We start from the raw sequence: 15620 nt of genomic DNA, 5'->3' as shown, positions 1-15620 counted from the left end.
TTTTTCATAAGTCATTTTTTGTTCAGCTGAGTTAGTTTTTATATTGGTGTATATGGTATCAGTGGAGTACTCAACTTCTGAGCTCTCATCACTTTCATTAACTACATTCAGATTATCTGTAATGATTAATCAACTTGAATAAATTGCCTAGAAACATTCCTTTAACCACTTCCTGTTTGTGTCTCATTAAAAACACTGTCTTTACATGATAGGGAAGGATGGCAGATGTATTTACATACAAATACAAAAAACAAATCTCCCTCATGTTGCCATGTTCTTACTGCAGCAAGAATTGTTTATGGAGTTATCTCAGTTATTAGACCATACTGGAGGAGCCTATTCCTGCAGTTCCTTCTGCCGAACTGCATCTTTATGGGGGCTGGGGCTGGAGCTGGGACCATTCAACAAGCACCAGAGAGGTTGTGCAATGAAGTGCTGGTGAGGCAGATCACAGGGAGGAAGCCGACCTCAGCCAGACTCTGGTTCCAGGGCAGCCAGGGTAGTAATGGAAACTGTTACCATAGCTGTAGTGGAAGAAAGTAGTTCACAGAATCACAGAATCACAGAATGGTTGAGGTTGGAAGGGACCTCTGGAGATCATCTAGTCCAACACCCCTGCTCAAGCAGGGTCACAGGATCGCATCCAGGCAGATTTTGAATATCTCCAAGGAAGGAGACTCCACAACCTCTCTGGGCAACCTGTTCCAGTGCTCTGTCACCCTCACAGTGAAGAAGTTTTTCCTCATATTCAGATGGAACTGTCTGCATTTCAGTTTGTGCCCATTGCCTTGCGTCCTGTCGCTGGGCACCACTGAAAAGAGTCTGGCCCCATCCTCTTGACACCCTCCTTTAAGATATTTATACACATTAATAAGATCCCCTCTCAGGCTTCTCTTCTCCAGGCTAAACAGGCCCAGCTCTCTTTCCTCATAGGACAGATGCTCCAGTCCCCTAATGACCTTTGTAGCCCTCTGGGCTCTCTGCAGTAGTTCCATGTCTCTCTTGTCCTGGGGAGCCCAGAACTGGACATAATACTTCAGATGCGGCCTCACCAGGGCTGAGTAGAGGGGGAGGATCACCTCCCTCAACCTGCTGGCAATGCTCTTCCTAATGCACCCTGGGATAGCATTGGCCTTCTTGGCCACACACAGGAACACGTTGCTAGCTCATGTTTAACTTCTTGTCCACCAGGACTCCCAGGTCCTTCTCCACAGAGCTGCTTTCCAGCAGGTCAACCCTCAGCCTGTAGTGAGGCATGGGGTTATTCCTCCTTCAGTGCAGGACCCTGCACTTGCCTTTGTTGAACTTCATGAGGTTCCTCTTTGCCCACCTCTCCAGGCTGTTGGGGTCCCTCTGAAAGGCAGCACAGCCCTCTGGTGTATCAGCCACTCCTCCCAGTTTTGTATTCTCAGCAAACTTGCTGAGGGTGCACTCTGTCCCTTCATCCAGGTCATTGATGAAGAAGTTGAACAGGATTGGACCCAGCACTGACCCCTGGGGGACACCGCTAGCTACAGGCCTCCAACTAGACTCTGCCCCGTTGAGCACAACCCTCTGAGCTCTGCCATTCAGCCAGTTCTCAATCCACCTCACTGTCCACTCATCTAGCCCACACTTCCTGAGCTTCCCTATGAGGATGTTATGGGAGACAGTCTCGAAAGCCTTGCTGAAGTCAAGGTAGACAACATCCACTGCTCTCCCCTCATCTACCCAGCCAGCCATCCCATCATAGAAGGCTATCAGATTGGTTAAGCATGATTTCCCCTTGGTGAAGCCATGCTGGCTACTCCTGATCACACTCTGCTGAGACCTGAAACTCTGGAAATGTGGACAGCTAATGGAGAAGTTTCAGACCTTTTTTCATTTTATCAGGAATTGGTGCTATCTGAAAAAGAAGACAGGCAGAAGCATTCTTGTTTCTGAAAATAGATTGTACTGAAAAAATCGGGGGGGTTGTTATTATTTTTGCTAACTCGGGCAAAGAAAACTAACTATGAAACTGTATTCAAAGTCTGAGGCATACATAAAAAAGAATCCGAGAGGCAGTATGTTCTTAAATGAGATACTACAAGCAATTAAAAATGGAATTAATGACTGGTCTAACTTTCAAAGGTAGTTCTGGGAAAGTGAGTCCCTGATACAAGACCAGACTTGGACCGCAATCTGGGACAAAGCCCTTGGCCTATAGAGGATTCAGAATTAACTTTTAACAATATGATTAGAATTTGATGAGCAAAGGAAGTACCCCTGACCAAGTTTTGAATGATGAAGAGGACATGACACTATGGACAACAAAGAAAAATATAAAATGCAATTAAAAAATAGACTTGAAGTAGAACAGCATTCAGAACTCAAAATCTACCATACGCAGCACCCTGCAAAAAACACAAGTATGGCTGCCCAACTTGGAAAAAATGTAGGAACTGCTTTGGTATATCCCCTTTGAAAGAGTCAGCAAACTTCAGGAGAGTCTGATGGACATAAGCCGACAAATGTACCAATTGCCCAGAAGAATTCTTCCTAACCATCCTGGACAGCACTGGAACAAAAGATGATTGGATTATAAACTGCAAATATATGGAATATTCAGTTATCTGATGTTGAATACTGATGTACAAATCAGTACAGTGCTAGAAGTGCAGAAGAAAAGTAACAGATAGTAAAAGGTGAACAGGAAATATGGCTTCCAAAGCTATCTGCTCCCCACTAAAGGACAGCTAAAAAATAAACAGAAAAGATATCACTTGTGCCCCCACAGGATTCTGTGAGGAAAAGTATTCCCGATAGGTCTAATATCTGTCATATCTTTTCTTCTTATGCCTAAGCTGTCCTTTCTCCAAAAGAGACTTCAGGTGGCATCAAGTGGAATGGTATTCCAGAGATCTCTGCCCCACATCCTCTGAGGGTACTTCATCTTCTTTTCACACTGGCCCGCATTTGTTTCCACATATGTGAGCTCTTCTCTGCAGCACATGGCAGTTATTCCAGCCAGTTGTCTCCTAACATAACTGCATAACTCTAGTGAGCTTTTTCATTCGTGTTGTCTATATTGCGGAATGAAGCCACTTCAAGAGATGTTTATTAGAACTAGCAAAGAATGGCAGACTGGCATTAGGCATGCTGCCTTGTGTCAAATTTGCTGGGAATAAATGCTGAGTTTTGCTTTTTCAGTTTTGCATTCACTGAATATGCCAGAACTTTGCAAGAGGCATGAGTCAAATATAAAACAACATGAAAGCATCATTTAGCTTGAGAACTCTTGAAACAAAGTAGTGGCCTCTTTTACAGAAAAATATTGTGTTTAATGTCCGTCTGTGAAGCCTCCATTCTTATTTAGCGCTGCACTTAGTAGCACAGCATTCAGATATCAACAAGGAGAGGCGCACAGTAGATCTCTGAGGCTGCACAGATCTGTTAAATATTCATCATTTGCCTCAAAGAATAGTCTTACTTATTTAGCTGTAGCAAGCATAACGTTGTTTTTTGCTTAGTAAGAGTTACAGTGCCAGASGAATCACTGATCCACATTATGTAACCTTAAAAAACATCCATAATAAGCAACCTTAAGTCTAATACTTAGAACACGGATAGATTTCCAGTATATAAAATTAATTTCACGCAGTTTTCTGTGTTTATGCATTTTTTAAATATATGTCCCAAAAATCCTTTCTACCCAAGCAGGTTTTAAAAGTAAGAATATTTCAGAGATGTTCACCTTCTTCAAAGTGAGAGCTTTATCTTCACTTTGCTTCAAATGAGAGAAGTTTTTATGACTTGGTTCAGTGGTAGAAGCATAATACAGCCGCTGAATGCTTTTGAAAGTCCTATCATACAGAACATGCTGTATTTTTCAGAAGAGATATGTCCTGGTCCATAACAAGCTTTGTTTGCTACTATCATATGCCCTAATTTCTATCTTAGAAATGGTTTCATTATTCTTTTATTGTAAAGAGTTTTGAAAGGAAAGATACTATAGATAGCTCATGTAGAGATTTTAAAGCTATATGTCTGTATTTCTAATAACATATAAGTACTATAGAATGCCATACTCCAGAGAGAAATCTACACYCATCTCAGTAGAATCAAGTGAGGCCATTAAAAATAGGCTTAGAAATTTAGAGCTGAAATGAGAGTTGGATAAGACCCTTCAGCCTCCTTTTTGAAAGGATTTTTTACTTCTTATGAGACTAAAAGCAAAAAGTCTAAAGACACCCTCTTTCTAGCAGTCATTGCCTTTTTCAAATTGAGACCAAAGTAGTTTCTAATACTAAACTTCCTCCTTAGCCTGCTGCCAAGCTTTGTGGCTTTAATCACATTTTCCAGTTTTACTGTAGAACTTTTTTCCCTTCCATCAAGCATGAGATGAAGCTGCATAAATAGTGGGACCAGATCAAGACAAAATACTGCTGGATACGTAAAATTAAACTATGGTGGGGTCTGGCCCTGCTTTACTCCATATAGCTGAGCTAGACAATAAGCACAGTTCTCCTTCCACACGCTTCCCCAAAACCCAAAGCACCTCACAGTGGTTCTGCACCTTTGACTCGATGAATGAATTGCAAGGAACATTTGTATGGATCCTAGCTGTGGTTGGAGAACAGGAATTTATCATTCAGTATGAGGCTGTTCTAAGCTATAGTTGAAGACTATTCTAAGCCAAACTGCTCAAAGCTCTTTATGTTCATCTGGTTTCTGACTTTTTGTTTTGGATTCCTAAGCAAATGATGCTTGTGAGACTATGCTGTGTCTGCCTGCCTGTCTGTCCTTCTCCACTAACTTTGTGTATGTCCGCTGATTTCAACTAAATAACAGGTCTAAAGACCGTCTCAAAGACAGAAAATTACTGCAAGTTCATTAAAAAAAAACAAAAACAGCAGTCAAGTGAAGGAGAGAGGTCCTATCAATGTTCTTCTGGAGAAAAGATTGGCCTATAAGCTTAACTTTTACTGACCAACACAGAATTCCTATAAATCCCTCAGCTGCTGGAAAAGTTGCCATAATGGCTCACAGAGGAGATTCTCAGATATCGCAACAAGTCACAAGACAATAACCCTTAGGAAACCAGGATTTTTTAGTTCAAGTGGTCACACAGTTGTTTCACTTGTGTAAATCCAGAATATGACATTTACTCAGAGAGAATCTGTGGGGGTGCCTCAGTAAAATTTGGCCCTCATACATGCAGAGCTTGCTCTCAAGGTTCCCTCATTCCCTGTCCTCTTACAGATGCCACAGCAAGGTCCTCTTTCTGAAGAGAATTTGGGACAAAAGTGAATGCACAAGTTGCTACACTGCTTAATGGATGGGAGAGGGGAGATTTGGGGAAAAGTGAACCTGCGGATAGATGGCTAGGCCAGCTGTGCTGTGTCCGTAGTTCTTTTTAATCTGCTTAATGCTATTGTTTAACACATAGTCGACAGGCTTCCCAAAGCTCTTGTACAGGTCTTTTAGATTATTAAAATATTACCGTGTCCTCTTATCATTATAAACATATTTTTCTAAAATTCAGCAAGAAAACTACCTAATCATATTCCACTGTCAGAAGGAAATATACCTCTTTATACAAAGCTCTTTGATTTTTTTTAATGTTATGAAGTACTAGATAAAAGGATGCTGATGAACTGCCCTCATGAAACCAATATTGTGTGTGGCAGTAAATAAGGATGTTAAACAGGCTGCACTGCACAGTGAACAGAGTTTTTATAGGAAGAGGGGTGATACACCAGACATTCATGTCAAGCTTCGTTCAGTAATCTGTGAAGACAACATGCCAAGAAGTCTCATTTACTGATCTTTAGGGCTCTATTTATCAAAGTTAAGTCGGTTCACCCTATACCACTGCATACTCAGGAGGAAGAATTACTTTAATACCTTGCTGTACAGTAATATAGCTCATGATTGTAATTTGTGCTAATGTTCAGGATAAAATTAAAGAGCTGGTAAATGTACAGATCTGACTAGGTGCAACACTTTCACACTAAAATTTGCATGTATCCAGAGATTTCAAAGGGTTCCAGTTTTCCTAGCATGTTTCTTGTCCTTTGCCTTTGAACGTTAGATTTTTTAATATTGGTACAATAAATAGACATGGATTATGATAAGTCATTAAATTTATATCACTGCAGAGTAGTTTAAAGTTCCATCCTTTAAACTTTAGAAAATGGAGGTATTAAAAATAGACCTTTTATATAACATTTTTTTGTAATTTCCTTATAAGTGGCCTCCAGAAGATTTCTCTGCCTTTGGACGTTCTTTGGTCTTTCTGGGTAGCAAATGATTTGCAACTCTTTTTCGCTTCTTAAGCTTTGAAACAAATGTAGTAGCACCACAGCCTTCCCTAAGTACATACTGCTGCAAGTATAGCATTATACTTGGGAAAGGGGGAATAAATTAACTTCTGGAATACTACTTGCTCTTGTTCTATATCTTCCAAATTCAAATATCCTTTCCTAGAAGGAAGAAAAGGTTGGATTCTTTCTACTCAGATTTGTATTAAGTATTTATATAAACGTTCAAAGAGTAAACTCACATCCTTGATAGGGGAAACAAAGGAAGAAAAACTGCTAAACTGCTATGTTGGGGTTGGTTTTTTCTTTTCATTCTGAAGGAAAATGAAAATCTTCCATAGTGCAATAGCTATCAGATTCTGCAGGAAGGCATATTTTATTCTTTGCTGTTAGTGAATATGAAAGAATACATGATCAGCTGGCTATGAAAATTTGTTTGGTGATAGTTAGAAATCTGTATTTTTTGAAACTGACAGATGAAAAATTGACTGTGGGAGGAGAAAAGGTGGGAAGAAGAAATCATAATTGTTTTTGTTTTCATTCACTGTAACTCCATATATCCCTCCCATCACACAATATGCTGACTAGTTTTCGAGACTCCTCATACTAGTTTAAAAATGTCTCAAACCCTCTGCCTTAGTGTGGTATTTTGGGAATCTCTATGAACTTACAGATATCAGTTTGATTGTTAGGATCTGTTAGACATTTATAGCTGAATTTGTTGTACCCTTGCATCTTACCTCCACGCTCAGGGGAAGAGTGACTGTGATATGAACGTCCACTAACTAATGTTATAAAGTACCAGCAGCCACATTAATTTGTGGAAGTGAACTGTGAGGAGCTCCAGAGAAACTCAATTTTTCAGACAAGCTAACAAACAACAAGCTAATGAGGATTCAGGCAGCTGAGGCAGATGCTCAAGAGGAGGAGGTGGACAAAGGAGGTTGCAGCTCTCTAAGTGGGAATCCTTCCAGCAAGGAAAGGGATAAAACAAGGACAAGAGAGGAGAAACTAAACCTGCTTCTTTTCACTGAAAAGACAGTGAACAAGTTCTACAAAGCTCCTGAAATGACAAAGGGATCTACCTGGAAGTCTGTTTTTTTGTTTTTGTTTTTTCCCCCCACAAATCTCTCTATTTCCTGTGCTGTCTAGTGGCTTTGACAGATGAGTTGTAGTGAGTCTTGCTGCAGCAGTGTAAGACTTGGACACACACATCTGCCTCCTGTATCGCTCTGCAGGTTACCGGTTTCACAACAGAGCTGTCAGACATCTCAGGCAGCAAAAGCCAGTGTCCTTGGGAGTGGAAGGGAAAGGAGGCTGTTGAAAGTGAGCTGAGCTAATACACTGGAGCAACTCAGGAGCAGGCAGATGGTCCCATGAAACTTTTATTCTGCTGCAGGTTGAGTGCAGCCTATACCACTGCACTGGTTTGTTACTGGTGAAAGCAAATGAAAGCACAGTGTCATCACTGTAAAAAATTCTGCGATGCTTTTTTTCTGTTGTCAGGAAATCTTAGAAGAAAACAGCTCCAGGGCTTCAACCAGTGATTTCCACTGCCCTGAGATGTGTCAGACCTGGGGCCTGCCTCAACTTTTTTGTGAGATCTAGGCAGGATTTTTATATTTTTGGCCAAAGTAAATGTTGTTGCTGAAATGTTTACTTTGTTAAGGTATACCTACATATACCTTCAAGGTACCTAGGAACTGAAAGCTGTGCGTCTTATTTTTCTATAACTCTGTGACAAATACCAAAAAGTCTCCCACTGAAGGTTTTCAAGACATAGTTTGTCATCTCTCAGATATCCACTCTAATTCCTTGGTTCAAAATGAGCCTAACCCAAGTTTTAGCCAGTGAAAGCTACATCTTCTGTCTTCAGTATTCGTTGTTCTTCCATTTTCCCACCATTCACATCTCCCCTTTTTATTTCATGCCTGTTTTTCCTGATAACTGGCTGTTTGCTCATGAATAGCAGAAGGGGAGAAAAGAGCCCTCTATAGGTCCTGCTCAATGGTTCTCCTGTGGTTGCAGCTGTGATCAGTGGCTTCTACCTCCCTCTGCACTGCTGAAGTTCCAGCTAGTGCTCAAAAACAGCAGTCAAGGGTGTGGAGCTTGGGGAATAGAGGGGAAGTGCACAAATTACATGAATCTGAAGAAGCCTTGATGCAGCATGTGGCTACAGCACTCACTGCAGCTTTGGCATCTTCATAAACCATTCTGTTAATAAATAAAGGAACCACTTTCATTTAATAAGTGGGTAATCCTCTCATGTTGCACAGCATGTAGGACATGAAACTTGGTAGCAGCAGATGGTAAAGTGAGAGTCACTACAAGGGAAGTGTGACTAACAGGAAGACAAAGCAGCATCTAAAACAGAGCAAACTAGCACCTGGAAAGAGTCAGACCAGTGGAAATGTGCGATTTCAAGACAACAAACCTTCTCCAAGCATGCAAGCAATAGCTGCTTCTGTAAAGAGCTGGTCATGAGAGACGAAAATGAGAAAATGAAGGCAAAGTTTTGTAACTATCTTTGTGGGGAGGAGAAAGGGAAGATGGGAAGAGGCTACAACATCACTGACAAGAATAATGCCTGAAACACAGAAACAGGTGATATTGAAAAACAGAAAAAAAAGCAAGAGGTTTTGTTTTATTTCTTTATTTATTTATTTTTACCTAACATGCAGAAGCACAGAGAGAACAGACACATTACAAGACAAGAAGACTGACATGAGAACTCATGAGAACTTTGGTAATTTTGGCAACCATTCAAGATTCCCCAATTAAAAAACACATAATTTAGAGGACTTTGGATACCTGTTTATGGCAAAGATTTGGGTGGGGACAGAACAGATTTCGCCCTAAAGAAACAGTCTAAAATAATCATGACAGTGAATCATCCAGGGAAGATTAACATACCTACTTAAAGTGAAAAATAATTATTTGTACACCCCTGACAAAACCATAGCAATTAATAGGAAGAAATACTGAGGAAGTTGCAGCCAAACCTGGAAGAAGTCAAGAACATGCCTGTGTGCTTTTAATGATAAGAATGACTATTAGTCCACATCCCAGAAATGAAGAAGCAATCTAGAAGATATTCTTCTATGAATATCTTCTAGATATTCTTCTATGAATTCTAGAAAACCATGATTAGGAGCTTGTTCTTTGCTAAGTACACAGTACTTTCCATATGCTACAATAGATTGCACCCACGACATAGTACCAAATCTGAGCACAAATCATCTTTAGGCAGTCACAAAACAACAGAAAGACCTAGTCAGAAGTAAAGATAAACAAGAGATTGACAGATGATAAAGAATAGATTGTAAGGGATCCCTCCTACATCATGCTTAATCATCCTTTCTACCTTAACAGGTACTAAATTCTAACACTGCAGAGACTGATAGCTAGAGACCTGCCTGTGAGAGTCAAACACATGAAGAAATGCCTGAAGCCGTTACAAGAATGCTAAGGAATAAAAGTGGCATAAATATGAACCTATTATACAGGTGAGCAGATGGCCACCAACAGCAAGGGCAAGAGACCAAAAGCCCAGGCTGCAGTGGGCTGCAAGTCACAGGAAGCAGCTACAGATTTGGGATGACAGCAGAAGATAGAAAAGCAAAGGCAACTGTGGAGTGGTAGTAGAAAGTGTCACAAACCGATGGGCCATACAAATCCTGGGGAAACTCTTGAAAACCCTCAATTAACTGCTAAGTCAGAAGAAATGGGACAGATGTGTTTCCCAGCAGTAGCACAGAGGTAAAAGAGTGGAGACAATAACAAGGGAGAATCAAGAACCCTGGCCATAGCAGTGCGCTACCAAGGGTCAAGGCTTTCACCACTATGTTTCAAAAGGCCAACATGGTGGGAGATGGCATGTCCCTTGCACAGAGTAGACACTAGCCTCTTCCACCATCCCTCAAGTCAGCAAGCATAGCACTAACTAGAGGAGCAGAAATATCAGATGAAAATCTAGAGCAACTTGCCAGGAGTTTGACAGAATTAGTGTAGCTTGTAGGAAGGAAGAAGAGATTCCTCACTGTCTTAGGAAGAGGTACAGAGAACTGACCTGTATTTACACAGTTTGAGTGCTTTCTGTGAATGGTAACTATTACTTTAGTTCTACTGTCATGAAGTTCATAGATACTGTCAAGCAAGCAGAGCATATCTGGGCGATCCCTCCCCTTGCCTTTACTGGTGGAAGCAGCTGTTGCAGTACTTTCTCTCCCTCTCCTGATTCTAGACCAAGCCTATCCAAATGTCGCTACTCACACTAACCTTCTTCCACCATCTCAAGATATCCAGAAAGACCCTACCTTTCTAAACCTGTTTCTCCCTCATGCCACCTTCTGTTCCTCTCCTTCCTCCTTCTTACCCTGTTAATCAAGTACCTTTTTCCTGCAATACTAATCTCTTTATTTTGTTTATTTTATCTTTTTTTGTACTTTTGAGGGTGGTTGTGGGAAGGAGGACTGGAGCACACACAGATCCTGTTGGAGGATACCTCAGAAGTAAGTCATAAGCACAGTGAACTTAAAATCAGCATGATAATCAAATCTCCACTTACTTCAAAAGGCCTTTATAACGGAAGGCTACTTCTGTCCAGAGCTGTAACTTCTATTTCTGATGTAAATCTGAAAAAAGGAAGTGCCTCAGAAGTAGAGGATGCAAACATTCATTTTACGGTGAACAATGTAGATTCTGTCACTTCAGAAAGTAGAATCACATGAAAGGTGGTTTCAGAAAATCTGTTTTTATACCAGAACCATTTTCCTAATGCCCTCCTTTGCTTTTCAGTCTGCAGTAGCATGTGCACACTAAATGAAAGTTGTGTGCATTTCTCTGATTAAATGCTGTAGTCATTTATGCAAATTTGCTGCCATTTCCACAGCTGGAAATTTGCCAGTGAGGTCTTACGTGCAGTGAAAGTAGTTCACCAACATTAAAGCTTGTTCTGATACTTGCATTGCACATGCAAATCTTTTTCCTTATGTTAGCTACAAAGTCTTGCACTGGCCTTATTCTTATGATTTTTCTTAAATTTCTGCTGAAATTGCACAGAATCTGTGCAGTTCACAAGATCATAACTCAAAACAAGATTTGACTTTTCACACAGAAAGCTGGCTTTGAACACAGAAAAGCTTATTTAGAAGCTACAACACTGACAACTGCAGTAAAGCTTTCTGTGTTGTTCTCAAGAGTCTTCTGAGTGTCCTCTTTATGGGGAATGTCATGGACTTTAACAAATACTTCTTTAATTTTCCAGCAATATGTCAAGCTCTGTATTTCCCCTCTGTGAGGAAAATAACTTTTCAGCTATCTCCAGTGTAGTGGCATCATGTATCTAAGTCAGCTGCAACCATGCTAGCTACAACCAATAGACAGACAGTTGTAGCGCAAAATGGGATTCTCAGATGTTTCTCAAATACATACAAATAAAAACAGTATGCCTGAAAAAGATAAAAGGTTTCCTGATGAGTTTTACATTTTGCTTTTTATAAAATGTTCCTAAAGGCTGTAAAGTGCTCTTAATCATAATTTTAGTACAGCTCCTTAAAAACCACATGCAGGCAACTCAAACTTTTCAATAATACATTACTGTCAGGCTTAATGCTTTGTTAGTGAACAGTAATGTCTGATTTAGAAGTACGAATCCATATCTACTTGATAATGTAGAGACTTAAGCAGGATTTCCTAAGGATACTCAGTTTACCATAAAATAATAAAAAGAAATCTCAGACATCCTTATGAGCACACAGGCTGTCTGGCAAAGTCAAGAAAAGAATATTACTGTACACAAGGTAAGGTTTTTATAATGTTCAGCCAAATTGCACAGTTTCAAGTTAATGAACATTCACAGGGCAGTGTTCTACTCTAATAAAACACTTAATGTCTGAACGCTTTCTGCTAAGTGGTAGTGTTTGTTCTTTAGGCTTTAGAAAGAGTCAAATGTCTGCAGATTAGAAGACTGGACAGGAGAAAAGTATATGTACAGAAGAAACATATATGTCCTGAAGCTCTTTGCTGAGTTGCAGTAACTAATAGAAGAGCAAGAGGTTTTGCTGTAGACACTCAAGTCTCCAATCCCCCAAAAGAAAAATTTAGTGGGTGCAATAACCTGTTCTCTGAGCCAAAAAGTATTTGAACAATAAAATTGCAAAGGTTACTACCAACAGGAGGTCTGCCTTCTATACAAGAAGAATGATGGAATGGAGGCAGTGGGGTGTCTTAAGTGCTTCAAGCTATTTAATAGAGAAATAAATTGCTTCCATGGTATGATTCTGCCAGCTTGGTAATCAGAATGGGACCATCACAGTTAAAAGCAATGGCTCATACAGCTTGATGTAGGCAGCTAGCCTTTTAAGATTAAAAGCTCTAACATATGCATGCCCTTTTTTTGGCTGAATTCAGAGACTGTGTACTGGCCTGGACAGTCCGTCAATATGAGGTATTCATGCATTATGAAACAGCTTCTGCTTTGCTTTTAATTCAGGTATTCAGAGCTTCTCACTCTTCTCAAAAATCTGTTAAAAATTTAATTAAGTAAATCTATTAAAATTTGGAGTTATAATTCAAATACTAGCATGACTACTATTAACCAGAATGTTTTTTAAAAAATTGCCTTTTACATTGATCTTTCCTTCCAAAACTCAAATTCTTAACAATGCAAACATTTCAGACTTTCCATACTGTTAATGCAATTAGTTAGTTACTGCAATTAATTGAAAATTTCCATGTAGACTATATTTAAAGCAATTAAGGCACAATTAAGTTCTCTTGTTACCAATAGTTTCTAATTGTTCTGCAATAGACTACAGATAGGTTGAAATAAGTAAATGGAGCCATTATGAGAGCAAAGGTAGCTCACCTAATTACTTCTGGTAAACTCCCTCTTCTCTATTATACTTTACAGGAATTTATTTGTGAAATATTGAATGGCTGTCATGACTCAGTGGCATAAGAGAGAATGTACCCATGTCAAGGTTTCTCTTGGATAGAGAGACTAGTATGAATGTCATTTCTCTTTAATAAAGATTTTGTAGGTGGTCAACAGGCCTTAAAAGGGTGCCCTTGGCACCCTTGATTTCACTGCTTACTCAGCATTGTCAGGAGTTTATGGAAATCTTAAAAGCTCACAGACATTTGATAAAATCTCTTGGTGCATCTTCATTTACTATGTACACATTCCCTTAACACATTCCTTTAGATGAATGAAGGCATCACAAATAAGACTGACATTGTGCTCGGTCTGTCTTTGCCTTGCCAGAGCAGCACAAGCTGTGAGAAAATTTAACTGGCAAGTGCATCCAAGCTGCATTGCACTGTTCTGGTACACCAGTAAATCTGTCCTTAAAAATAATTTTAAAACTGATAGTATATCACAGATTATTAGAAATAACACCTTATGGCATTCTCAGAGGGTTTCCGCTTAGTGTCTTGTGTTAAAACGCTGTCTTGCATGTTAAAAATCCAGTAAAGCACCTAACTCCTATAAAAAAATAGGATTTCAGAGACATCTCTGTCACTAACTTCTGCCCTTGACTGTTTTAGGCAACTCCCTGCATACAGTGTTAAGGGCTGAGAATCTCAATTTTGATAACAATCAACCAGTCAAAACCCTGTAAAGTGCACTCTAATTATCCCATAGCAACCCATTTGAAAAATTAAGGAAGTGTTAATATAACTCTGTTCTTAATAATGTCTAGATTTTCCAAATATGTGGAAAATCTAAAATGATAGAAGGCTTGAATCCTGAGTGAGGCCATAAACAGCATACAAAGCCTTCCTCATTGTGTGTTTATTTCATACAACAAATCCTGAATGGTGTTTTAAATTAATAGTGTTTACCTTAATGCTGAGGGCATGAAGGATTTCAACATCCCTAAACTTAAAAAAATTATTGTTAGGACTCCATGTATCTGGTGAATGCCAGTTAAGACAGAGAAAACATGAAGTAAAGTTATGAGAGATCACTAGAGCCACATCTGGGGCTGGTATAAACTCATACAAGCTTTCAATTTATGTTAGCTTCACAGTTGAGGTTTTGGTCCTTTATTGGCAACGTTAAAGGAAGCAAAACAATGCAGAAGAGCTGATGTGCTAGATCACCCAAATAAAGTATTTTAAGGGCTGAATTTCTTACCTGCAGAGTAAATCACCCTTGATATCCTTAAGTCATTGACTGCTCCTTTCTGATGCAAGGTGATTTTTTTCTCCTATTGCAGAAGTTTGAAAAAAGACAGATTGCTTTAACTGATTCTGCTCCCATTCTGCTCTGAAAGCTAAGCCATTATGTATCCTACCTGCAACGAAAGACATAATGCCACTTGCCTTCTGTACAAAAAAAAAAAAAAGTGTGTTTTTATCTGCACCCTCTTATACAATAGCTTTCTTTCAAAACAGATGTTTGGTAATAGCTCCAGAAGATACAGTAAGAAATTCTCAACCCCTAATGGAGTTTCAGGATGCTTCTCTGGCCTCCCAGTGCCTGAGCTGTTCCAAGGAATGCCTTCTCGATCCTGAAAGGGAAACAGAAATGCTTACAGGAGAGTCTTGTGGAGTGGAAAGCTCCAGAACTAGCATGGGACTTTACCAAAAGTAAAGTCCAGATAATTTGTGGACCAGTTATGTTCGGCTTTTGAGGCCAGGAAAAAAAAAAGTGGTCTTGATTCATCAGAGAATAGGCATCAGTAGAATCATTGAAGTGATGCAGCCTGTGTTTTGTGCCATCTCCAACAGGCTGGGAATTTCTGGAGAAAAGTTTCTAAAACCTAAGCACAAGTCCTGTCAGGGGTGGAGGAACAGGGAGGTGGAACAGCTTGGAAATTACCTTCTTTTCTTCTAGAGGCACTGTGTGGAGTTTGAAATGGCTGCAGTCAGTATTCAGTAAGGCTGCCCAAATATAAGTGTAATAAACCAAATGTTTCTTCCATTCATTTCTGCACTCTCTTCCCAAGATATTCCTCTGTGCACAAAGGGATTTCTCTGATAATTACTCCTGAGTACCCAGTGGAATAAGTGGTAATTACACTGTCTAAACATAGAAATAGAATCCTTTATGCTATCAGTTCCACAACTGACAGTAAGCTTTACTCCAAATTTCTAAGGCTTTTCAGTTTTCATATTCCTATAGTATTACAAGATTGAAGATACACACAGAGCAGTACAGACTTTCTTGCTTTGCAGCTTATATGAACTATTTGTCTCTTAACAAGTATAATAAACAGTTGCTGTATCTACCCTGGGTTTCCTTTCCTCAGCTGCAAAGTAAGACAGCAGATGTTCTGAAAGATGAAATCCTTCCATGATTACAGGATTGCTCACAGGGCTGTAATA

The 15620-nt window shown here is 39.7% G+C and overlaps 1 protein-coding gene across 2 annotated transcripts in view; it reads left to right on the top strand.

Moving 5' to 3' along the window:
* RGS17 (regulator of G protein signaling 17) overlaps positions 1-15620 on the top strand; it is a 77539-nt gene that overhangs the window by 27611 nt on the left and 34308 nt on the right. The window contains exon 1 of one of the 2 annotated variants that reach the window (XM_026085792.1): positions 9741-9790. The exons of the other annotated variant lie outside the window; for it this stretch is intronic. Coding sequence (XP_025941577.1) covers positions 9747-9790 — 44 coding nt within the window. The 5' untranslated portion in view covers positions 9741-9746. Of the gene's footprint in view, positions 1-9740; positions 9791-15620 lie in introns of those variants that run through there. 2 annotated transcript variants of the gene reach the window in all.

Source organism: Apteryx rowi, unplaced genomic scaffold (genome assembly GCF_003343035.1).
Source record: "Apteryx rowi isolate R43461 unplaced genomic scaffold, aptRow1 scaffold_674, whole genome shotgun sequence".
Classification (NCBI taxonomy): domain Eukaryota; kingdom Metazoa; phylum Chordata; class Aves; order Apterygiformes; family Apterygidae; genus Apteryx; species Apteryx rowi.
Note: the sequence above shows the minus strand (reverse complement) of the source record. Positions and strands in the feature narration are given on the sequence as shown.